This window comes from Neolamprologus multifasciatus, chromosome 13 (assembly GCF_963576455.1).
Source record: "Neolamprologus multifasciatus chromosome 13, fNeoMul1.2, whole genome shotgun sequence".
NCBI classification, from domain to species: domain Eukaryota; kingdom Metazoa; phylum Chordata; class Actinopteri; order Cichliformes; family Cichlidae; genus Neolamprologus; species Neolamprologus multifasciatus.
This window is the reverse complement of record NC_140451.1, coordinates 24807615-24833417: the sequence shown is the minus strand read 5'-3', so window position 1 is coordinate 24833417 and position 25803 is coordinate 24807615. Positions and strand designations below refer to the sequence as shown.

Here is a 25803-nt window from a genome sequence, read left to right as displayed (position 1 = left end):
TTTTTTCTTCCTTTTTTTGTTCAAGTGATTGGCAACCCCACAATTACTGTACCTGTGACAGTCTTGAAGCCATGAAACAATAAAATAGGCTCAAACACGCCATCCTACACAGTCTTCTCAGAAAGCTCCTGCATGTGTAGATACATTTTCATGCAAGACATGTAGCCATTGATCTGATCTGGGAGACATTTTGCTTGACTGATAGATGACCTTATGCTGTCTAACCCCAGCTCTCTGCAGCTCTCCTCTACTCGACATTGAACTCTGTGCTGGCCTCGGATATTCCCTAGATATTCATGTAATGCAATGCCCGCAGCCCTCTCAGAGCCAGGTCTTAGATAACACTCACTGGTTTTTCCCCAAGAAGATTGCGGGTTTGTTGAGGTCAGCGGAGCTCATTTGGAAAACAAATTAAGGCACAGAAGAAGGAACTTCTGATTTAAACCAGCATGTTTTCTAAGTTATGGTGATATATAAACTTAATATCCCCCTAATAAAGGAGCATTGTGTGTTGCCAAAATAGCCGTGATGCGAAGGATACACACAAAAAAAGAAAGAAAAATCACACTACCAGTTTAATTTTCAAGCTGCTGCAGAGCTCCAGTGAACTCCATCGTGTAAGTGAATGTGAAGGCTGAGGATGAGTGCACAAACCAAACATAAACACGCAGAAGTGAGGCGTTTTGAGACGATACTTTACTAATTTGGGCTCAAACCACGTTAGAAAAAAAGATTTAAGAGGCTTTTGCACCAGTGCAAAAACTCACAGCTTACATAGCATTCAGTCTACACAAGAAGTTTTTTCCGAGTGTGAGTTGGCCTACTAAATTTCTCTTGGTCATCTTTCTTCAGTGCTCAGTATTCTGTCTTAATAATATGCTTAATAACTTTACATATACAAAAAAAAAACAAAAACGATAACGCTGAGAAGGAAGATCGAAAATGGAACAAGCAAAAGCTGCAGATTGATATCTGCTAAAGTAGCGCTCTAATCATCTGCCATGCCTGGGAAAAAGAGGGCGAACGAGAGAAAAGTTCATTATTTTCAAATCAATGTTACGACAGTCCTCTGCTGCCATCCAGCAGCAGGCAGCGGCACTGCAACTCCAAACTGTTTCATCACCACGCTCAACTTTTTCTTCTGTAAATCTTTTTCTGTTGGCAGATTAAAACAGTAAACGATGGAAGCATTTTGAAATATTTTAGATGAGTAAATATAGTATTTTATGAAAATTTTTCCCATTACAGGGGTAAAGTTTGTGATGCTGAAATTACAAAAATCTAAACATTTTAATCATGCATGTATTTTACTTTTATAGCATTTGAATTAAATGTCTAAAGAGGAATAAAATGGAAATTTTGGTATCGAAACCAGCCGAACTAGAACCTCCCTGCCACTTATGCAAAATAAAAACCCTGATGATGTCAGAGGGTGTTTGGTTGTTCACCAGTCTTGACTGGACTTCTGCTTGATGAATTTTAGGGACAGGAAATAGAGCACCATGAAGCCCAGACAGACTCCAAGTAGGACCAAGTAGCAAGAGTACAGCGGGTACTGGTTCATGTGCAGGGCCTCCACCACCTGAATGACATACAGAAAGGATTAGAGGAGAAAAATGTTCATCAAATGGGTTTGTGCATTAAAGCAGGTCCTTAAAAACATTAAGTCCTGATAAATCTCTTATGGTCTGATTTGTTTAGTCCTATAAATCTTAAAGATTTAATATCTGATAAGATAATAGCAAACCTAACAGTTATGTGTAAACAAATCATAACTTTAGTTGAAATGATAGCGTTTAACTCACGTGTATGCCATCAACATTGATAGACATGTTTGCAATGGTGAAGGAATACTCGTTGCCTCTGAACTGCACCTGCAGCATGCCCTCAAAACCCCAGCGCATGAATGAGGCATAAGAGAGCCACGATGCCACTGTGGAGACAAAAAACATGAACAAACATTAAATGCTGACCAGCTCATTTTTCTTTCCGAAGCTGTCGCCTGTTGTTTATGGTTTATAACGCAAATAATTCCTCACCAAGCCACAAATTCTCCAGGTTGATAACATAGCCTGCAGTCAAGTAGAAGACAGTGAACAAAGAATTGCCCATGAAGGCAGAAGTCTGCAGGGTGGGAAGCAAAGCAGCTACAAACAGAGCCATGGCCCGGCTGCAGTAAACCATCAGCCACACTAACAAGAAGTTCAGAAGGAAACGGTCTGGCGCCTTGTTAAGTCCTGCCAGCCAATAGATGGGCAGACCATAGACTAATGTGAACACACAGTGTTCTGGTAACTCCCCCAAAACCTGAAAATGGAGAAAAAGCATATATTCAAAAATGCACGACAGTCAAGAATGCATAAAACACACTTGCAGTACTATTCAGCATACAGTGACTCCAGCATGGAACAAGACTGGCCCCTGCTGGAGATTCAGTTTTATCACTGGACTTTACCTTGGCAAAGAAGTAGGAGGTCACAGAGTACATGCCGTCCTGCAGCTCGTGGTAAAGCATGGCTCTCTCTGTGTGACCTGCAGAAAGCACTCAGTCACAATACATGCAGCAGGATCAGCTTTATGAGCTGTATTTAGCCTCAGCCAGGCAGTTTGTTTTTTTCTTAAAAACTAAGATGTCAAAGAGTTGTATTAGGTTAGGACATGAATATATAGCACAATGTCTCTTTCAGAATAAACAGGACAAGATATTTATTTAAAGAGAATACATTATGCATATATGGTGACAACACGCTACCTTAATCAAATGACACAAGTTGTAGATTCTCCCAAACTACATAAATGTTGTATTTGTTTTATGATACTGGATAAAAAGCAGTTTCAGAGATTTTTTTCTCTCTCTGCAGTTATAGTCACAGTATTTAATTCTAAGTGAGCCTGGCATCATTTTTCTATCTTTTGGTGTCTTCTGACCTTGACCTGAATTTAACTTGAGTTTTTATGGTTATGGCTACACCTCTACACTGTATATGTGGCTGGATGTCATAAAACTCAGGGTTAAAGAACACAAATCTGTCTGATAACTCTGATAATCTTTTCATTCTGAACCATCCTACCTTTACCTGCTCTGTTAAAGTGTTCATCATTAATTCAAAGAATAGAATAGAATAGAATAGAATAGAATAGAATAGCCCTTTTGTCATTGCGCATGTACAATGAAATTGTGGACATCTGCAAATGCAGAGGTCACAACTTGAAATGTCTTCAGTGATTTTTGCTTTATTTTAAACAGAATTTTTTTATGATACTCATTACATGTGAACATTTATAACATAAAACACTTAAATAATTTAAAGTAAATGCATAGAGAAATCAAAACGCAGCCCCAGTGACACTAATTACTGGCTTTATCCTTTCAAACTGCTTTATTACTCACATTTAGCTATGACGTCCAGCACCACAGCAAATGGGGTGAGAGCTCCGATCATGTAGAGAAGAGACACGGTGTCCTGAATGGACAGGCGGGTTTCTCCTGCCCCGTAGTAGAGAGAGCCGACCAGCAGCGACATGAGGAGGGCCTCGAAGCCGTGAACTAATATGGTGACCAGGTCTCTGAAGTCATTATACATGTGACGCCTGATGAACAAGAGGAGAGAGGTCAGTGTTCATATTCAGTCACATAGATTTGAGTGCTCCAAAACATTCATGCTCGTACTTGATGAGGGTGTTAAACTGGTGTAGTTTGCCTGGCAGTCTGTTTTCATGCCTGGAAATAGTTATTACTTCATCTTCTTTTCTCCTGCTTGGCTGCTGAGGGCTGCTGTGTGTGGGAAAAAGAGGAATGGATGGGTTAGTCTGGGTTTTAAAGGTTTGGTCCACAGCTTAAGCATGACCATAAAGGATTTTTAAGCATCTACAACAGGTAATCACAAAAAACAGCAAATCCCTATATCTGGAAAGCTGTAAGCAGAGATATTGTGGTGTTATTTCTTACAAAAAATACAGAAAATCTTATGCTTTATTAGATAAATGCTGGTTTATTATCACTACTTACTGTTTTATTATTGAATGAACAATTAAAATAAAATTTAAAAAAAGCCAAACTTTAACACAAAAACATGATCACCTGTCGGTTTGCGCTACATCTGTCCCAGCAGCTTTCCACATGTGGTCGTCAGTATCACGGACCTTTTCCATGAACTGCTCAGCCAGAACTCTGGCCCTCTCCAAACACTCGGCTTCTTGCTCTGGACTGCGCCGGTCTATACTGATCAGATCAACTGGATACACACACACACATAAAAGACACAGGACACCAACAACATGAGGCTTGAATAGGTTTAAAAGAATGAAAAACACAAAGAGATGTAGTATTTATCATTAAGATGAAAACAAATGCTTCTTTTGGAAACTTAGTGGAAAATTGTTGGGTCCCAGCTTTCCTTAAGTTACCAGTGAGCATGGGGTTGGTAAGAAGATGTTATTGCATGCTGGGAAGAAGCACATCTTAATTCTCTTTTGACACACTTACTAACCGTAGTAGTCAGAGGGGTTGCAGTATCGTGGGCAGGGGTGTCCCAGAGCAGTGAAGTAAGGCACCATCTCACGAGCTGCACCGCAGTAAACAGCTGAACCTGAAGACATCAGGACGACGAGGTCGAAGAGCTGAAAGATATCTGATCGAGGCTGGTGGACTGAAAGCAGGACCAGACGATTTCCCCGAGCCAGACGGGACAGTGTGATCACCAAGTTGTGAGCTGTAAAGCTGTCTAAACCTGATGTGGGTTCATCCAGGATCAAAATACCTGAGAGGGGAAATAGACCAATCTATCACCTCTGATAAACCCTGTTCTTTATATAACAGATCTTAACAGTATGAGCTCGAAAATAATAGAGGAATCGTGATTGTTAAAGTCAGTAATTAGTCAAATGTGTTTGTTATTCACAGGAAAAACTGTTACACTCGTGTCACTTCGCAGTAGTTTATAGATGTTCAGAAAGGGCGTGAAAGACCCTGTTTAGAGCTGAAACATTTAAAACTCGCATAAACACAAGGGTTAAAAATGTTATATCCATCTATAGTAACTGTAGAAGTTGAAATAAAGACAACATATATGACACTGATTACAGTCAGATGCTAAATGGAAAGGAGGCACTGGAGGTGGGTTGCAAAGTGGCTTGTAGAGGACACAATTAAAATAGTGTGCCATATATAAAAGCTGCTGCTTGGATTGGGACTTCAGTTTGAGTCATTGCCCTGTCTTAACAACATAAATGACAGTTCAGGGGACCACATTAATTAATGTCTGTGTTAATATCTCTCACCGGGGTTCCAGAGAAGCTGGACAGCTATGCTGACTCTCCTCCTCTCTCCACCAGAAACCCCCCTGATGTAGTTGTTTCCCACCCTGGTGTGTGCACACTGCCGCAACCGCAGTTCTGCGATAACATCATCCACCTGTGACAGACAGCAACCAGAGACACTGTTAGTCATTGTTATCTGGACACATACAAGCATTCTTATCATTTAACACGTGTTTGTTCAACAAAAACTCCGAAGAGTTTAAAAGGGCATGCCTTAACGAGAATGTGATAAACATGCTGACAACGGCTCTATTATAAAATGGATAAACAAGAACCTCCCAATCCAAACAATCATGCAAATACTGTTATGGAAATAGTTTGAGTCCCATTTATTGACCAGTCTTAATCTTACCCTCTGGTCCCTTTGAGCCTGTGTGAAGTGAGTGGGCAACCTCAGTTTGGCAACAAAGGAGAGAGTCTCTCGGACGGTGAGGTGAGGAAAAAGCCGATCGTCTTGGCGGACGTGAGCAATGCTTTTCTTGACGAGGTGGGGCGTGTTGCGCTTCCCATTAATTAGAATCTCACCAGACTTCGTGATGCCTCCTTCATCCCGACAAGTTATTATGTCCAGCAGAGACGTTTTACCACAACCTGAAAACATATTGAATTCAAGACATTCTCATCTTTGCTTATGTTCAAAAAAACAAACCATAAGCAATATAGAACAGGAGGAATGCATCTATGAGTCTTCCAAATTAGCAGATTTTCTACTTATTTTTACTTAACACACATTTATTCTTCAAGAAAATGCAGTTTTTTCTTTACTGTTCTGGTGGAACAAAGCATATCTATTACTTTATTTAATAAAGCTATACTTCAAATCTTTGTACGTCACCTGAGCTGCCAATAAGGGCCAGCATCTGTCCGCTGTGGACAGTGAGGCTCAGCTTGTTGATGGCTGTCTGCTTATTTCCTTTAATTTCCCACGGCATTTTGAACTCTGACAGCCTCTCGTACCACGGGATCTGAGCTGCTGTATCCACCTGTGAACATAAACACATGTACACGATGAACACCTGCAGCATGTATACACATGAACCAGTCAGGAGCTTGAGAAAACTCATGTAAGAAAAGAGCAGGTGACCTATAGTTACCTCATAGCAAAGGTTTTTGACCTCCAGGACATTGCAGCCTCCGCTGTAGGTGAAGTAGAGACTGCTGTCCTCCTCAGATGAGAATAACTCTCTGTCTTGATGCTGTTAATGCGAAGCAAGCAAGTCAATACGTTTCATACAGACCAAGATACATGTACTAAATGTTTTTATATATATTGACCTATATATACCTTAAAAACTATGAGAAACAAGATGTTCTTATTTCAAAGTTTCAAATCAGAATTACAGATTTGCTGATTTTACAAACTAATTTCGTTTAGGTAGTAACAACAAACAGCACAGTAGATAATAAACCTGTGGCCACATATTAGTTGGATGTGTTGGATGTGATTAGAAAATGTGATTTTGTCTTTTGTCATTTAGTCTTTTATGGAAAAAAATTGTTACACGCATTAACTTGTGTGTTTGATTGTCGACCTGCTTGTGTTTGTTTGTACTGTATGTGCAAATATCTGCCTGTGTGACCAGAGTCCAATTTAAAAGAAACCCAATAGTTCAGTTGCAGAAGAAAAAAAATACAAATGTTCAAGTTGAGATTAACAGCATGCTGCCACTTAATCTAGTTTACATGCTGTAGATTATAACAGTTCTGTTTTAAAATTAACGACTTTTTTAGCCACACATCAAATTTGATCATTTATCACTCATGGAAGCTTCTATAAAATAATAATGTACTGGCTGAAAAGAACAAATACATTTTTTTTTTTTTTTACAGATTTTTTTTCATTGTATAGCAAAACGCAGTCGGACATCAGATAGATGTGAAAATGTGAGTCGTGAACGTAATAAAACAAAGAACGCAATTAATACATTTACAACCAAATTCAGCCATTAAACAAATGAGTGAAAAATAATTTGATATTTTACTGAATGTATTAATTAATGAGACACTTAACTGGGCACGATCTGATAATTACAATGAGACAAAAATATGTTACAAATCCTGATTTGAACACTGGATGGAAAAAGGACCTGGATTTCAGTGCTGTAACTGGGAAAGCTTGGTCTGAAACTGGTAAAAGCTGCTGGCAAGCAAACAACTTGGGTTTGCTGGGGTTAGCATATTTAAGCAGTGAGTCTGCGTTGCCTTACTTAACAGAAGTTTATGCATTTCTGGCCATTTGATAGAAAAACATTTTTTTATGCTTGAGTAAACGAAACCCAGCAGTAGACATGTTATAGCTAAGCAATAATAACTGAACAGGAAGCCAGTGTAATGACACCAGGAAAGGCAAAAGGTACCCGGTGTGATCATGACCTTAGTGCCTACCAGACTTCATGTACTGAAGCAGTCTACTCTGGACTTAATGAGTTAAATAGTTTAATTTTACAAATAACGTTAAATGGTTCATTTGGGTTCTCATTGCATAAACATCCAGATTTCAGAGCATTCTGGTCGCATTTATAATGATATTTATCTCGACAAAATGCATCATAGAGTTTGGAAATGTTGTCACTGCTGATCCTGCCTATGCAACCAGAACATGCCAGATGCAGAAACTGAAATAGGAGGAAAAACAGAGGTTGCTAAACCATCGATCCATCCATGTGTTTTTCCAACCAATTATCCAATTCAACATTTTCTATTTGAAATGACAGTTTTTTTCTAAATTAATTTGCACTTAAGTGCATTCAGGGAAAAACTCCAGTTTTTCAGCAAAATGTTAAAATGATATATTAGGAAATCAATCAAATTATTTTCTTCAAGATTATAAATAAGTTTGTTTTTTTAAAGAAAAAACAAAAACCCACATAAAGTAAAGTTTCTAGTACTGGTTGAGCACACTACTGATCATAAATTGATTTAGGTTACTTCAGATCAGTTAATAAAATCCCATGTTATACTCAGTCAAAGAGTTCAGGGAGTTCAGGGCTATAAATAAAGTAAAACAGCACAAAGTTAAGACCTGGATTGGTCATTTTCTTTAGGAGATCTAAACTTTGCATATTTTGACCTGACAAACCTGTGAGTAGTCGTTTGTGTGTATAAGGTCACTGCCATTGTCCATGGTTATAATTTGCAGGTTAGAGAGGTCAATACTCCTCTTTTCCTCTCTGTCTGCTGCTTTGTGTCGCCAGTTGTTCACGTCCTCCTGAAGATCTTCTCCCTGCTAGTTCACAATTCTTTCTTCTTGAAGCATCCGAGTTCATGTCATGTCAGTTCGCCCTCTGCTTTATCCTGTCAGTCACAGCTTTTTTGGGACGCAGCCGACAATACGAGGACTGAGTCCAGACTGAAGGGCTGTGAACTGACTTAGCATGTGTGCTTTTTGTCTTCATTATACAACCTTTGATCAAAGTTCTCTGAGATAACATGACATTTGCTGCGCTCACGCTTCCAGAGAGTCACTACTGATCTCGCATTTCTGCTGTGTGCAGGCAACAGGCGCAGAAGACAAAGTCTGGGACTGAAACAATATGAACAATCTGATGTGAAACAGATTTGATACAGACCTGGGGGAGACATGAACAGATTTTATTCAATGCAGATGGAGGAGCCGCAGAACGGGAAAGTAAAAGAGTCCTTCAGGTTTGTGGCGGAGGTGAAGAAAGATGTGTGGAGAGACAGCAGAGAGGAGCAATCAGAGCCCACCTGTTCTCTAAGTGTCAGAAAGATCTCCTACACAGTCAGGTAAGTGCTGCTGACAACCAACACGAGTAAAAAACAGACTCAGAGAATTTGACTTAATTTACTCATTATTACTTGACTGTGATTGTCTGATATCTGATTGTTCATAAAGAGCTGATTTTTCCCACAGCCGAGATAGACATCGTGTTGAAAAAAATAAAATAGTCTTTGTCCTTATGCATGTGTGCATATATACATGTGTTTCACAGTGAACGTGTGGGTCCGTGGTGGGACTTACCCTCCTACAGGAACCGATGGACTCGTCAGATCCTGAATGATGTCTCCTTTCATGTTGATAGTGGGCAGATCATGGGCATACTGGGCAACTCAGGTTCGAGGTTCAGTTCAATCCAAGAGCCAAATGTTTAAAGTGAAAAAGAAATACAACATTTTTATCAGGAAGCGTTAAAAATCAGTTAAATCATGAGTGTTTTTATGCATATGTGTCTTTATCTGCACTTTTCATTATAAAGGCTCAGGAAAAACCACATTGCTGGATGCCATCTCAGGGCGGATTGGGAACCAGGGCACGCTGCTGGGAGAAGTCTTTGTTAATGGTAGAAAACTGAAGCAAGAGCAGTATCAGGACTGCTTCTCCTATGTGCTGCAGGTAAGACAAAGAAACGTCCACACATCAAGATTTAACTCATAGCTTTTACTTATTATCCCAGTACTGCATTTCTATCGATACAATATTGATATAATAAGCATTCATGAATAATTAAAAGTAATATTATTGTTAATATTACGTAGTGTTATATGTGTTAATATTATAAACATATAAAATATTATGTGTTAATAACTATTAGGTACAATAAATGTTAAAATAACACAACAATTGTGTTTAAGTTATATTAACAGATTTTTATTTACACTTATAAGAAAATTGTTTCTCTGTTTAAGTTAATAAAAGCCTTGGGGTGCTTAATATCCTTAACTACCATATCAATTTTGACATTTTTAAACTCGTCATACGCTTTTCTGTTGCTTTATTACAAAAAACATGTACATTTATAAACAATTTACTGTGTAATTTTAAACAGCTGCATAAAAAGCACATTTAAATGGTAATAATATACACAGAAACAAAAGAAAAGCGGTCTAAGACTGCATGACCTCCATACTTTGCTCAAATTTCGGATTCTAATCCTTTCACAACATCAGTTTTTTGGGGGTCAGGAGTTCAAGTGGTTCGATCACTGGATCCTCACGTTCAATATTTGTGTCATATAAGTCAATATAAGTGTCATAGTGTAAATACTGAACCCTGGTTTAAAATCACTGCACACCTGAATGAGGAACGGTTCAAAAAAAAACTTCCTCTATTACTGTTCAAGTTTATTATTAATTATTATTACATTTATTAAGTTGCATAATCTCGCACACCCTCAGATATCCACCAGATAGGTTTCAATCCATTTAAAGCATGCTAGCTAGTGACCGCTTCACACGAGTGGATGGCATTAATCAAAGGGTAAGGCTAAAATAAAATATCAGTTTGATAAACTGAATCCTTAGTAACGTCCAAAAAGCCTCTAAACATTTTTTTTTCACAAAAAAATAAATACAGTAATTTCCAGCTACATCTACACAAGTCGAAAGAGGCTCCACAGGCATTCACCAAACATTACAGATACTGAACCCCAAACTGACTCCAGTGCATCCATTAGTGTGTCAGTGTGTGCATAGTAGTTAGACATACCTTCACAATGGTAAAGAATTCATGGATTGAAACCCAAATGAAATTTAAAAGATGGGCCCAATCCCAACCACTGGTAAGAAAATGTAATGACACGTGGCTTTTTGAGCAATCCTGCTAACAATCAGATGGATAACAAACAAAAAGTCAAAGCAGTTGAAATTACATGACTTCTAATAAAGGAAAATGTATTCCCAATTCATAATTGTCAAACCCAGCAGTGGACTGATTAATGGGAGACTGAACAGAGTTTAAAGTAATTAGCAAATAAGTTCATGCACATTTCACTTTCCTGTAGTTCACACAAACACTCATTAAACTTTCCACTACAGTTTCAAAAGCAGCTGGCCTCATGCACATAGCCTGTATGTATTTAGTTTTGCCTGTGGTTGTACAAACCGCCACAAACTCAATGAACATTCTGCAGTAACTCCTGAAAAGCTGCCCTGGCCTCCGTATGAAATTAACTTAAGACCCCTGATAGCCTCCTCATATATGTAATCTCGCAATGAGAGGTGCTCAAGTGTATCCAAAGCCTGAATTAAAAACACTGGTTTAAAACCAGCCTTGCTTCTTTTCAAATCATCTCTCCCCTCTAGCTGATAGCTCCCCCTTCTGCTCTCTAAGCCTCGTCATTAACTTCCGCTGCTAAGCTGTAGATGAGGAGGTGATATGAGCTCCTCATATTAAAGTCATTCAGATGAGAGAATAAGGAGAAGTGGGATTGGGAGGCGCCATGTGTTAATTGAAGCAGGCAGCAGGTTCAGCTGGTTTAAGTCATGCGCCTGTGCCTGTGTGTGTGCACACATCCGAGGCAAAGGTATATTACAGATGGGTCGCACTGGCATATATGAACATAGACGTTTGTGAGGATATATGCTCACTGTACGGGGATGTGCTACAAAGATGCTATAGATGGAGAGAGCGTGACATAAAAGTATCCAGTCCAAACATATACTTCCATTTGTTTACTGATGACCACTCAAGAGAAATACTGAGATGTTTTCTTAATTCATCTCCTTGAGGAATAGAGGTGGTAGTTTCTAGTTTTAAGGTTGCCAAATCACAATTTACAGTGGTTTTTTGTGTCTAGTTTCTTTTCTGTTAATGCCCTGTTTCCTCTTTCTGCCATTCTTTTCCAGAGCGATAACTTGCTGAGTTATCTGACAGTGGAGGAGACTCTGACCTACACAGCTCAGCTGGCCCTGCGGAAACGCTCGGCTGAAGCTATCAAGAAAAAGGTGACTTTAGAGCTGCGTCTGGGCATTTCTTTCATTATTTTCTTAAACCTGGCATCTCTGCCTGCTACAGAACATATCCCAATAAATAAATAAATAAATTACAGGCTGATGGATATCAGTATCCACTAAGATGTCAACACACAAACAGTTTCAGTGCTTATTTGGATGATCAGCTTAATCTTAGAAGGTGCATCGCTGTGTTGTTTTATATTTTAGGTTAGTTAAGTATGGCTGAGTTATTGCTTCACAGAGAGTCATGTGCAGCATCAAGATGACTGAGAATGTGTTACATTTTGTTACAGATCTCTTTGCTTACAGCACATAAATGCTGCAAATGCCCATTTTTTTAAAAAAAAGAGTACCTGACCTGACATTTAAGGTCAGTTGTTCTCAGCCTAATATTTTTGTTTGAGTCCCTCGCTCTGAAATATTTCCAAACTGTAAAAACAGGAAAATATTGCTTCTCCTAATCTTGCGGAGCTATCAAATACACTCATCAGGGTCTAATGAAGCTCATGTGGTGCTTGGCACCAGCAGTGGGTCCTTTGGATCCTGTAAGTTTAAAGTGGAAACAAGATGAGTTTTTTTCTGGTGCTGGTTACTTCTAGTTTTTTCTTTCTTGTTCTTTTGAACATTATTTTTTTTAGACTGTGTAGATTGTTGCTGGGGTCAGACTCAAACCCCTGAGCAATTTTCTGAGTATTGTTCCCATGAGCAGGGTGATTATCTGAAGAGTTCACAGCAAATCTTTTCATAATAATGAGGGGATTTTATTCCAATGTTTTAGCTGATCAATGTATGATATCTCCTGCAGGCCCTTTTTTAGTAGATTTGCTAATAGTCGTAACTCTTGTCTCGCCTGAACCTTGACCTCTGGCTCCCATGTAGGTGTCAGCAGTGATGGCTGAGCTGAGCCTTAGTCACGTGGCCCACAGTGTTATTGGAGGTCAGGTTTTCCCTGGGATCTCCGGGGGTGAGCGCCGAAGGGTCTCCATTGCCAGTCAGTTACTTCAGGACCCAAGTGAGTACCAGTGCACCTCAGATACACCTGAGGAGATTTACACAAGTTCATCTGTGACCAACCTGTTTCCTCCAAAGCAAACATTTGCTGTCGGTTTAAATCAAAATAATGAGGTGACGCAGAGTAAAAGTCATTAATCACTCAAATCTTCACTTTTAATGGATGTAAAATAGATAATAAGAGGGATTAGAAGTGATTTTCAAAGACTTTGGCAGATAAAAGAAAATGATTATATATAATATGCTTTCATAAAATGTTTCAAAATATGTCTTTGGTGGAGTCGTGAAAAAGAAAGTTTCAATGAGGTTGTGTCTGAACTTTGACTGGGCCATTGCACCACCTTGATTATTTTCTTTTTCAGTCATTCTGTTGTAGATTTGCTGCTGCTTGTTTGTCAGACTAGCAAACTGCCAAAACAGGACTGCATATAGTCCCGTGAAAACTTTCTTTTTTTCCCACGACTGTGGGAGAATGCAGCAGAGGGAGGCTGAAGGATCAGAAGCATGAGAACAGTGGAAAGTTCACCACATAACCTGTCTCTCCCCAGAAGAGTTTTGAAGTCCACACTGGAGAAAAACAAAAGGATCTAAGTGAGACAGGAGTAAGAAGAGACAGAGAAAAGGGACAGAGGGAGAGATGGAGAAGAGTAATAAAGGACTGGGTTATCACACCGCAAGGGGAATGAGCAGAAGCCCACTTCAGTGTGTGTGTGTGTGTGTGTATCCCAGGTGTAGTTTATCAGGACTTCAGTCCTCTAGGGAGGATGGAGGGTCTCAGTCCTCATTCAGGATTAAAATGCCCATGAACACACTCACACACACACAGAGTCACACACAGAGTAATGAGGAGTTCCCATTCGGTGACTCTCCAATCAACCAGGAAATGAATTAATCTCACAATTAAAGTATCTGCTAATTCCACTCTGCTTTCATAATGCGAAGAGCCAATCTTTTAATTGTCCTAATTAGAGTAATTAACTAAAAAAAAAGAGAACTCACTTATCTCCGCAAGTTAAGTCGGCCCCACAGAGAGTCCTGCAATGTGCCACTTAATAAAAAGTACATCTGAGAGTTTTTACTTAGAAGGAAAAAGTTATTGTCCTGCCTTTCACTTATTCTCAGTGTTTCACTGCATGACAAACCTGCAGTGACAGCAGTGATGTCATTGGGATGCTGTCGTTTCAGGGGTGATCCTATTGGATGAGCCGACCACTGGTCTGGACAGCATGACGGCCAATCAGATTGTAGTGCTGTTGGCAGAGCTGGCCAAGAGAGACCGTATCGTCATAGTAACTATCCACCAACCACGCTCTGAGCTCTTCAGGGTGGGTTTTTGAGAAGAACTGGTGAAAAAGACAATGAATGGCTTGTAGAGTCAAACCTCCTTTAAGGAAGGATGCAATTGCATTTTTCACACGTATGTGCCAACATCAGCTACATTTATCTAACTCACAGCTAAAGAATTTGTTTTTTTTAATCAGAATTACACCACTTCATATATTAGACACATATTAAGAAAACATTTTGGTTACACTGTACACATCTTTGCATCAGAGTCTTTGATCCTTTGATAGTGAATGTTTTGTGAAAAGTCACATGCTGATGGAATCAAAGGAGCTTACAAAGAAAAGCGTCTGGACTTCTTTAAGTTGCTTGAAGACGTTTCACCTCTCATCTGAGAAGCTTCTTCAGTTCTAAGGTCAAATGGCGGAGAGTCCCAGATTTAAACCCCCTGATGATCCTCTAATCATCTGAGCCAAGGTGTGAAAATGGGTGTGGGTCCCAATCAGCCAAGGTTTCAGGTGAGCTCATTGTGAAACCTGGCCCCACCTTATCACGCGATTTCCTGAGGTCAGATGGCCCAGGATGTGAGTGGGCGTTAAGGCGTCTGGGAAGGGAACTCAAAACTGGATTATAGATGGTAGACATCCTTAAGATGCAGATGGACTGCTGACTCTTGTCCTGTGGAGGTGGCTCTTCTATGTTGTGCCATACGCCTGTGACGTGGCTGTTTGGTCTCTCCAGTGTAGAGGTCTGGGCATTTCTCACTACACTGTACAGCATACACCACATTGTTAAGTCTGTGTTTTGGAGTTTTGTCTTTCGGGTGAACCAGTTTTTGTCTGAGTGTGTTGCTGGGTCTGAAATGCACCGGGATGTCATGCTTGGAGAAAACCCTCCTGAGTTTCTCTGATACACTGGCTACATAGGGGATGACAATGTTGTTGCGTCTGTCTTTCTTATCCTCCCTCACTGGTGTCTGATCTTCTTTTCTGTGCCTCTTTGCTGACTTTATGAATGCCCAATTAGGATTTCAATTCAATTCAATTTTATTTATATAGCGCCAAATCACAACAAATGTCGCCTCAAGGCGCTTCATAGATACAGAGAAAAGCCCAACAATCATATGACCCCCTATGAGCAAGCACTTTGGCGACAGTGGGAAGGAAAAACTCCCTTTTAACAGGAAGAAACCTCCGGCAGAACCAGGCTCAGGGAGGGGCGGCCATCTGCTGCGACCGGTTGGGGTGAGAGAAGGAAGACAGGATATGCTGTGGAAGAGAGACAGAGATTAATAACAGATACGATTCAATACAGAGAGGTCTGTTAATACATAGTGAGTGAGAAAGGTGACTGGAAAGGAAAAACTCAATGCATCATGGGAATCCCCCGGCAGCCTACATCTATTGCAGCATAACTAAGGGAGGATTCAGGGTCACCTGGTCCAGCCCTAACTATATGCTTTAGCAAAAAGGAAGGTTTTAAGCCTAATCTTAAAAGTAGAGATAGTGTCTGTCTCCTGAATCCAAACTGGAAGCTGGTTCCACAGAAGAGGGGCCTGAAAACTGAAGGCTCTCCCTCCCATTCTACTTTTAAATACTCTAGGAACAACAAGTAGGCCTGCAGAGCGAGAGCGAAGTGCTCTAATAGGGTGATATGGTACTACAAGGTCATTAAGATAAGATGGGGCCTGATTATTTAAGACCTTGTATGTGAGGAGCAGGATTTTGAATTCAATTCTGGATTTAACAGGAAGCCAATGAAGGGAAGCCAAAACAGGAGAAATATGCTCTCTCTTTCTAGTCCCTGTCAGTACTCTTGCTGCAGCATTTTGGATTAACTGAAGGCTTTTCAGTGAGTTTTTTGGACATCCTGATAATAATGAATTGCAGTAGTCTAGCCTGGAAGTAATAAATGCATGAACTAGTTTTTCAGCGTCACTCTGAGACAGGATATTTCTAATTTTAGAGATGTTGCGCAAATGGAAGAACGCAGTCTTACATATTTGTTTAATATGTGCGTTGAAGGACATATCCTGGTCAAAAATGACTCCAAGGTTCCTCACAGTGTTACTGGAGGCCAAGGTAATGCCATCCAGAGTAAGAATCTGGTTAGATACCATATTTCTAAGCTTTTCAGTGCCGAGTACAATGACCTCAGTTTTATCTGAGTTAAGAAGCAGAAAGTTAGTGGCCATCCAAGTCTTTATGTCTTTAAGACATTCCTGCAGTTTAACTAATTGGTGTGTGTTATCTGGCTTCATGGACAGATAGAGCTGGGTGTCATCTGCATAGCAGTGAAAATGTATGCTATGTCTTCTAATGATGCTGCCTAGGGGAAGCATGTATAATGTAAACAGAATTGGTCCTAGCACCGAACCCTGTGGAACTCCATAATTAACCTCAGTGTGTGAAGAGGACTCTCCATTTACATGCACAAATTGGAGTCTATTAGATAGATATGATACAAACCATTGCAGTGCAATACCTGTAATACCTACAGCATGTTCTAATCGCTCTAATAGAATATTATGGTCAACAGTATCGAATGCTGCACTAAGGTCAAGAAGGACAAGCACAGAGATGAGTCCACTGTCAGAGGCCATAAGAAGATCATTTGTAACCTTCAATAAAGCTGTTTCTGTGCTGTGATGAACTCTGAAACCTGACTGAAACTCTTCAAATAAACCATTCCTCTGCAGATGATCTGTTAGCTGTTTGACAACTACTCTTTCAAGGATTTTTGATATGAAAGGAAGGTTGGAGATTGGCCTATAATTAGCTAAGACTGCTGGGTCTAGAGATGGCTTTTTGAGTAAAGGTTTAACTGCAGCCACCTTGAAGGCCTGTGGTACATAGCCGATTATTAGAGATAGGTTGATCATATATAAGATCGAAGAATTAATCAATGGCAGGACTTCTTTGAGCAGTTTTGTAGGAATGGGGTCTAAAAGACACGTTGATGGTTTGGAGGAAGTAATTATTGAAGTTAACTCAGAAAGATCGATTGGAAAAAAAGAGTCTAACTTAACATCAATGGAACTAAGAGTAGCTGTAGATAATATTACATCTGTGGGATGATTATTGGTAATTTTTTCTCTAATGATAAAAATTTTATTTGTGAAGAAGTTCATGAAGTCATCACTAGTTAACGTTAAAGGGATGGTTGGCTCAACAGAGCTCTGACTTTTTGTCAGCCTGGCTACAGTGCTGAAGAGAAACCTGGGGTTGTTCTTATTTTCTTCAATCAGTGATGAGTAGTAAGCTGTTCTGGCTTTGCGGAGGGCTTTCTTATAAAGCAACAAACTATTTCTCCAGGCTAAATGATGATCCTCTAAATTTGTGACACGCCATTTCCTCTCCAGATTACGAGTCATCTGCTTTAGGGTACGTGTTTGAGAATTATACCACGGGGTCAGGTACTTCTGATTAGAGACCTTAGTTTTCACTGGAGCTACAGTATCCAGAGTCGTACGTAGTGAGGAGGTGAAATTATTAACAAGATAATCGACCTCTGTTGGGGTAGCGTTCAGATAGCTGCTCTGCTCTGTGTTGGTACAGGGCATTGACGATGATAACAGTGGCTGGATTATATTCTTAAACTTAGTTACAGCGCTTTCAGAAAGACATCTACTTTGATAAAGTCCACTCTCCACTGCTGCGTAATCAATTATTGTAAATGTAAATGTTATCAAGAAATGATCAGACAGGAGAGGGTTTTCAGGAAACACTGTTAAATGTTCAGTTTCTATGCCATATGTTAAAACAAGATCTAGAGTGTGATTAAAGTGGTGGGTGGGTTCTTTTACATTTTGAGAGAAACCAATTGAGTCTAACAACAGATTAAATGCCATGTTGAGGCTGTCATTTTTAGCATCTACATGGATGTTAAAATCACCCACAATAATTATTTTATCTGAGCTCTGAACTAAATTAGATATAAAGTCTGAGAAATCAGACAGAAACTCTGTGTAAGGCCCAGGTGGACGATAGATGATAACAAGTAAGACTGGTTTCTGAGTTAGGTAACCGCATGTTTTGAGTGCTTCCTTTACATGTGTGTGTTCCTTCTTTTTTCCTTCGTGTTCTGCCCGGTGGTGTAGGGTCCTAATCACTCCAAGTTTGTGTTCCAGAGGGTGATGGGAGTCAAAGAGGAGGTACTGGTCCATGTGTGTTGGCTTCTGGTAAACTTCGATGTTGAGGTTGCCATTCTCTTCAATGTGCACAGCGCAGTCCAGGAAAGGCAAACAGTTGTCCTTTGTGTCTTCTCTGGTGAACTTGATGTTTTTATCCACAGCGGTAATGTGCGCAGTGAAGGATTCCACTTCTTGTGTCTTGATTTTGACCCAGGTGTCGTCTACATATCTGTACCAGTGGCTGGGTACTCTTCCTTTGAAAGAGCCAAGATCCTTCCTTTCCACTTCCTCCATGTAAAGGTTGGCTACAATAGGTGACACGGGGGAGCCCATGGCACAGCCATGTTTTTGTCTGTAGAAGCCTTCGTTGTATTTGAAGTATGTTGTGGTAAGGCAGAGGTCTAACAGTGTGCAGATCTGATCGGGTTTGAAGTTGGTCCTGTCTTCTAAGGAGCTGTCTTCTTGTAGTCGTTTTCTGACAGTCTCCACGGCCGCCGTGGTGGGTATGCAAGTGAAGAGAGAGACTACATCAAAGGACACCATGGTTTCATCTGGATCCAGGGTAAGTTTCTGAACCTTGTCGGTGAAGTCGGTGGAGTTCTTGATGTGGTGTGGGGTGTTCCCCACGAGAGGTGCAAGGATGGTAGCAAGGTGTTTTGCAATGTTATAAGTGGCTGGGTTTATGCTACTGACTATGGGTCTGAGTGGGACACCTTCCTTGTGAAGGTCAGGGGCCAGGTTTCACAATGAGCTCACCTGAAACCCTGGCTGATTGGGACCCACAACCATTTTCACACCTTGGCTCAGATGATTAGAGGATCATCAGGGGGTCCTTTTGTCCCTCTTTGGGGGGGATACTCCCACTGGGTTTAAATCTGGGACTCTCCGCCATTTGACCTTAGAACTGAAGAAGCTTCTCGGATGAGAGGTGAAACGTCTTCAAGTAACTTAAAGAAGTCCAGACGCTTTTCTTTGCAAGCTCCTTTGACTACAATGACCTGGATGACTGAGAACCTTCACAGACATGCTGATGGAATAATATTGTTTCTTTGTGTGTGTCTACCTCCAAGGTGTTCAACAGGATAGCTATAATGAGTCGTGGGGAGCTAGTATTTTGTGGACAAACAGAAGAGATGGTGGATTTCTTCAGCCAATGTGGATATGAGTGTCCAGAGTACTGCAACCCCTTTGACATCTATGGTACAGTATGATATGACCCAGCACACTGCACGGTGTTGTGTTTTTATTATAAGTCATAATTTTTTTTTTAAAGAAGATGATTTTTCCATAGCATGAACATTAAAATTTCAACTTGATGTCAAACAGTTGACTTCACCTCAGTGGACACACGCAGCAGCGAGAGGGAGGCAGCCACATTCACTCGCATGCATGAAATCACGTCAGCCTATCAGAGGTCTACCATCTACCAGAGCATGCTGGAAAAAATGGAGCAGAGCTTGCAGAGATCAGACAAGCCCGCCATACCCTTTAAGAGCAAAGAGTCACCCAGCGGTGCTGCCAAACTTGGAGTTCTCCTCAGGTCAGTGTGCTTGTACACACCACCCATAAATCACTATTAAAAACTGAAATATGATCACAATATTCCAGGTACAAATTACAAATGTCACTTAGTGTGCTGCTTTATAAAAGACATGTAACATATACAGATTACTTCCATGCATCATGATGATTTCTTCGTAGGGTATCAGTAGGTAAAAAATTTGCTCATTAATTTTGCCCTTCTGTGTTCTGTGTGCAGGCGCACAGTAAGAAACCTGTCCAGAGACAGGATGGGTGTTCTGATGCGTCTATCCCAGAACCTGATTTATGGTCTGTTTGTGGCCTTCTTCGTCATACATTTAGACATCGACGTCACTAAGGGTGCTGTGCAGGACCGCATCGGCATAATCTATCAGAGCATCGGTGCTTCACCATACACGGGCATGCTGAACGCCGTCGCTCTCTGTGAGTTCCGCCAACACCAAACATCTGCTCACCAGGATGAATTAGTACATTTACATTTGTACGTCCCAAACACCAAGATGCTGCCTGACAGTTTTATAAAAAAAAAAAAGAAGAGGAAGCTGGATAAAAACTTTGAGTCAATAACTTGAAAACATGATTTTTTCTTATTCAAAGACTGATGAAGAGCTAATAAATGCAGTTTCAACACTTGGAATCAACTCCAGATTCCTTTATCCGCTTATAGAAAAAACACACACACACACACACAGAGGGATTAGGTATCAATTAATTTTGAACTTCTGAAAATATCTCAAATTGACTTTAATTCCTAATCAGCTAAATGCAATACTCTTGTTCAAACCCTTAAATTAAAGCTGAATATCTGCACTTCAATGACATCTTGACTGAATTGCACTGTTTGACCACTGTTTTGGTGTACCGAAACAAAATCACAAAAAATGCATCACTGTTTGAAAATGTATGGACTTAACTGTATAAAATGCTGAAAATAATAATTAGACAAGACAAAAGACAAAATATGAATGTCGACTTTGTTGTCCATACATTCACTTAAACTATGTGACGTTACAGCACATCTCTGTGCATGTTTCTAACAACGCTTAATCCACATGAGGTGGATACTTGTTAGTTCTGAGAAATGGATATGAAGCATGTTTATCGCAGCTGTGTGAGAGGCCACTTCCCCCTGATTCAATTGTAAAATCACTTTAATTTCTTACTGACTTTTGTCACCTTTGGCATAACTGTGTAAAGTCTAGCTTAATCTTGGATGTTAAAGGTATGTAGACTATTGGAGATAAGAATACATGAAAGAAAAAATGTCCATTAGAAGACCGTGCATGAAGTAATACTTTAGTTGCTGAGGAGATCCTTCAGTTTACATATTTGAAATGATCATTGGGTGTTCATGACCTTTAATCTCTTCAGAGCTCAATGAGCCCGAGTGCCCTTTTACCTACAAACTTAGAGAACATACAATACAGTACAATATTGTGTGCACATAGATTTCCATGATTAACAGTTTTATGGGGTTTTTTTATATTGCGTGCTTTGACTTAAGATAACATCAAATACAGGGAGAGAAAAATCTGCACTAAGTCTCCTGTCAGCATTTTATAAACTACAACCACAGCAGTGTCTTTTATAGAGGACTTGTACTGCCTTTTAACCCACTTTATTTTTAATGTCAGAGAGATTTATGATTTTTATTTGTGGTTTAACAAATAATTTGGTCGTTAGTGGCTTTGTTCAATATCTGGGAGACTTATTTAATGAGTGAAAAAGTAAGGTTAAGAAAAGGACAACAATCAATAGACAAAATAAAATACAACTATTTCCAAAAAGGCTCTATTGGAATGTGTGTTTCAGTGATAGGAATGGATGAATGAATCATCTTGGCTGTATTTCCTTACTGTCGGTCACACCCTTTGTCATTTACAAGGTTTTATCAAAACATAATAAAAATGTTCCAGTTCTTGCCAGATCTGACAAGTAGAGATGAACCTCAGATGAAAAACACTTGACATATCACACAGTGTCACCATATAGGCCAGAAAGCAGAAGCACTTTGTGAAAAATTGAGTACACCATGATTCAGTAGCTTGTAAAACCACCTTTACTACATCAGTCTCTCACATGGAGGGACTTTTGAACACTCTTCTTTACAGCATTGCTTCAGTTCATTGAGGTTTGCAGGCATTTGTCTCTAGAGAGCCATTCTGTTGGAGATTTGCTGCTGAGCTTTGGGATCATTGTCCTATTATCCTGTTAGCCAAGCTGTAGCTGTAAGACTGTCAGTCTGACTCAAACCAAATCAAATGCCCTCCACTCCCACAGCTGACAGTTAATAGGTGTTTGTGTGGATATGTTGTGTTTGGATTTCTCAGAATGTGACACTGTGCCTTACAGCCAAACATCTCCACAAAGGACATTGTTCCAGATGTCTTCAGCTGCAACTTTAAACCTACAGTACACTGTGCTGCCATGTAGAGAGAAGAGATTTCCCCCTGGAAACCCTTTTTAAACAAGCCATGCTTGATCAGTCTACTTTTCTTTGTGTGTGTGTGTGTGTGTGTCTGTGTGTGCTGTCTTGAACGTAAACTTTTAACTATTTTATGCTAACCGGGCTCAGTAGAGTCTGAATTGCAGCTGTGGGTTTTTTTGCAGTTTCCATGAGAATAGAAAGTAAATTTGCTCCGACGTCCACTCTTGGGAAGGCTGCCAACTGTTTTGAACTCTTTCTCACTGTAGAATGATGTCTTTATAAGCCTATAATAATTACTTCTTAAAGATTATATCTAACATCTTTATTGTTTGGCATAGATAGGGATGATTGGACATGCTGATGTTTAATTAACTGTGTGCATTTGATTATCAGCACCTACCTGCTACTTACCTCCTTAATTCCTTTGGCAGAAGTAAAGATGTACTTAGTTTTTCATGTACTGCTTCTGCATTTTGGTTTAATTAATAACATTGTGCAATATGTCATCTGTTGTTTTTAATCTGTGCTTGTATTTACCTAATTTGGAGGACCAGATGATTTTTATTATGTCTTGATATATAAAACCTAAGAGAGTATACTTTCTCTTTCCTATGACTGTATCAACATAGTCTAAAATCTTAGCTTCCGGTCTCCAGCCCTCACAGACACTGAGGAGAATAGATGTGATAAACGATTGGGCTGAGCTGAAGTCAGCCTCTGTAAACACCCAAACAATTAGAGGTTGTGCTTGGGGATATCATTGTGATCTTCAGTCTCGGAGATAACAACTGATAGGATTCAACGAAAAGCTTATTTTTTTAAAAGAAACAGGCCCATCAAGTTGTCTTGGTAAATTCTTGGCATAAAACCAAGAACACCTGAAATATGGAGCGATCGCAAATATTCATAATCGCCATTATCCTGTTACGGGGGAAATTAAAGGAAAGCCCTTTTGATATATTTTGTTTTCATATGCATGCTTTCAGTTATGAGACAATAGAACAGAATGGACTGTTCATTATAATATGCAGATTTTAAAGTACTGGAACTGAATGAAATATGAAAAAGGTAAAACTCCACTTAAGAAATTTTTCTGGGTTTTGCACTCTTGAAATCATCATATTTTTCCAAGTTTAATGCAGATTTAAAAACTGCAATCAAAACAACATTAAGCCTTTTATACATACATGTGCACAATCGCTCAGCATTATCATATTCCTTGAATAATCAGTCTCAGATTTGACAGGCATCAATATTTGACAGTATTCATTTATCTTATTTATATCTATTAAATATATTAAAGTTATTCTTTAAAAAAATAAAGGTTTGTTTTTTTTTTTTTCCAGATTTGGTTGATTTTATATGGAATGGACCAGAAGTCACTTTTATCTTTTTTTTGCACCCCTTCTGTTTTTATACTCACAGTCCCAGCATTGCGAGCCATCGGTGATCAGGAGAGTCAGGATGGACTCTACACTAAATGGCAAATGTTCTTAGCCTACATCTTCCACATCCTGCCCCTCAGCATCCTGAGTGTCTTCATCTTCACCTCCTTCCTTTACTGGTTGGTCATAAACTTGATGTGTTTTTGTGTTGGCGGTGGAAGAAGCACATTTATCCACTCAAGGATTAGTCATCAATGTCTCTCCTGTGTGTTTGTCTCTGCCTTGCTTTGCTCTCAGGACAGTGGGGATGCATCCGGAAGGTTTGCGCTTCCTGTGTTTCACTGCTGTAGTTCTGGTGCCGCATGTTATAGGTGAGCCAAGGGTAAAGTGCTATTTTGGGGGGCACAAATGGGTTAAATGCATTTAATAGCCATGTTTCCACTTTCTTTATCTTTTAGCTGCACATATTCATATGTTTGTTTGTTTTTTTCCACTCTCATCAGGTGAGTTGCTGACTGTGGTGCTACTAGGTGTGGTCCAAGACCCTAACATGGTCAACACTGGAGTGGCTCTACTCAATATTGCAGGGATAGTGGTGGGATCTGGCTTTCTAAGGTAAAATCCCAAATATGCTTAACTTTATGATTAGAAAACTGATTTAGAATTTATTGAAAATGAAGGTATAATAATGCTAACTCTCAGGACATATGCTCACTTTCCTCTCCTCTTCTTTGCAACAGGAGCACCCAGCAGATGCCACAGGTCTTTCAGTGGCTCAGTTACCTGACTTTCCAGAAGTACAGCTGTGAGCTGCTCATAGTCACGGAGTTTCATGGTCTCCAGTTCACATGCAGTAAGTTCATTTTTAACATGGGATCATCCTATTCTAGAGGGAATGCTATTTTGTTAATTTACATTGTATTACTAAGAACACTGGCATTGGCCAATATCATCAGTGATTCTGCGAGTAGTGTAGAGGATAAAGCAGGAAAGATCATTAGAAATAACTGAATTCAATTATCTGTCTTACATTTGATCTTTCTGCTATTGGTCCTTTTAAGACTGATTTATAAAGGATGGGTTCAGGATCAGTGGTCAAAGTCACTCAGCAGCACTTACAGTCATTTAGACTAAAAGGCGCTTTCAGAAGATGAAATCTCTTAATATCTTTTGTGTTTTTGTGATTATAGATAATTCCACATCTTTGCCGGGAGCTTGTGTGGTCACCCATGGCAATCAGATCATTGAGGAGGGTTATCCTGGCGCATTGTCTCGATACACACTAGACTTTGTTCTCCTCTACGCTTTCCTGCCTGCTCTGCTGCTGCTAGGCATAATTAGCTTTAAGATCAGGGACAAGGTTGTGCGTCACTAAGCCCACAAACACGGCTTTGTGGGTAAAATCTTCTTTTTAAGTTAAGCTTATAAAGCATTTGTTATGAAATTCACTATTCAGAGATGACCTACACCCACCACTGTATTAGGTACACCGTACCCTTTTTGCTTTCTCGATAATAAAGGGATGGACATTTTCAGCAATACTCAACAGACTGTTTAAATGATGGCCACCTGGTAGCAGCCCAAAGTGTGCTAGGAAAATAAATTACACCACCAACAACAAACTCAACCACTGATATAAGACAGGATTCATGTTTAGTTTTTGTTGCTGATTATGCCAAATGTTGACCCTACCATGCAAATGTCATAGCAGAAATCCAGACTTTTGGTGAGTTTGTGTGATTTGTACCCTCGGTTTCTCTTTTCTAAGCTGACTGGAGTGGCACATGATGCCACTGAAGCCCAACTGCTTCAAGGTTTGACGTGTTATGCATTCAGAGATGCACTTCTGCTTATCATAACGAGCGCTTTTTGAGTTACTGTTGCTTTCCTATCAGTTTGAGGCATTCTGACAATCAAAAAGCCATATTTTCTTTTTCAGAACATTCTCCTTAAACCCAAGAAATGGTTGCACAGGAAAATCCTAGTAGATCAGCAGTTTTAGAAACGCT

The 25803-nt window shown here is 39.8% G+C and overlaps 2 protein-coding genes across 4 annotated transcripts; one reads left to right on the top strand and one right to left on the bottom strand.

Annotated features, from left to right (window-relative positions):
- Positions 1–674: 674 nt before the first annotated feature.
- On the bottom strand, positions 675–9548 carry abcg8 (ATP-binding cassette, sub-family G (WHITE), member 8). 3 transcript variants are annotated; one of them, XM_085183591.1, is made up of 13 exons: positions 9302–9548; positions 6414–6515; positions 6155–6302; positions 5672–5910; positions 5281–5413; positions 4491–4760; positions 4082–4235; positions 3671–3775; positions 3392–3591; positions 2456–2532; positions 2040–2307; positions 1806–1933; positions 675–1582 (listed from the first exon to the last, which is right to left on the bottom strand). In XM_085183591.1, the coding sequence occupies exons 3-13, from the start codon at positions 6249–6251 to the stop codon at positions 1445–1447; spliced, it is 1809 nt and encodes a 602-aa protein (XP_085039717.1). In that variant the 5' UTR covers positions 6252–6302; positions 6414–6515; positions 9302–9548; the 3' UTR covers positions 675–1444. The 3 variants fall into 3 exon arrangements, with proteins under 3 accessions (XP_085039717.1, XP_085039715.1, XP_085039716.1); XM_085183589.1 differs by lacking the exon at positions 9302–9548 and adding an exon at positions 8399–8676; XM_085183590.1 differs by lacking the exon at positions 9302–9548 and adding an exon at positions 8399–8676 and having other exon boundaries at positions 3671–3772.
- Positions 8783–25748, top strand: abcg5 (ATP-binding cassette, sub-family G (WHITE), member 5). Its single transcript, XM_085183592.1, has 14 exons — positions 8783–9066; positions 9273–9394; positions 9537–9673; positions 11905–12003; positions 12892–13024; positions 14209–14348; positions 19510–19639; positions 19766–19979; positions 20199–20404; positions 23835–23973; positions 24092–24165; positions 24298–24409; positions 24535–24647; positions 24985–25748. The coding sequence occupies exons 1-14, from the start codon at positions 8900–8902 to the stop codon at positions 25167–25169; spliced, it is 1971 nt and encodes a 656-aa protein (XP_085039718.1). The 5' UTR covers positions 8783–8899; the 3' UTR covers positions 25170–25748.
- The last annotated feature ends 55 nt before the right edge of the window (positions 25749–25803 follow it).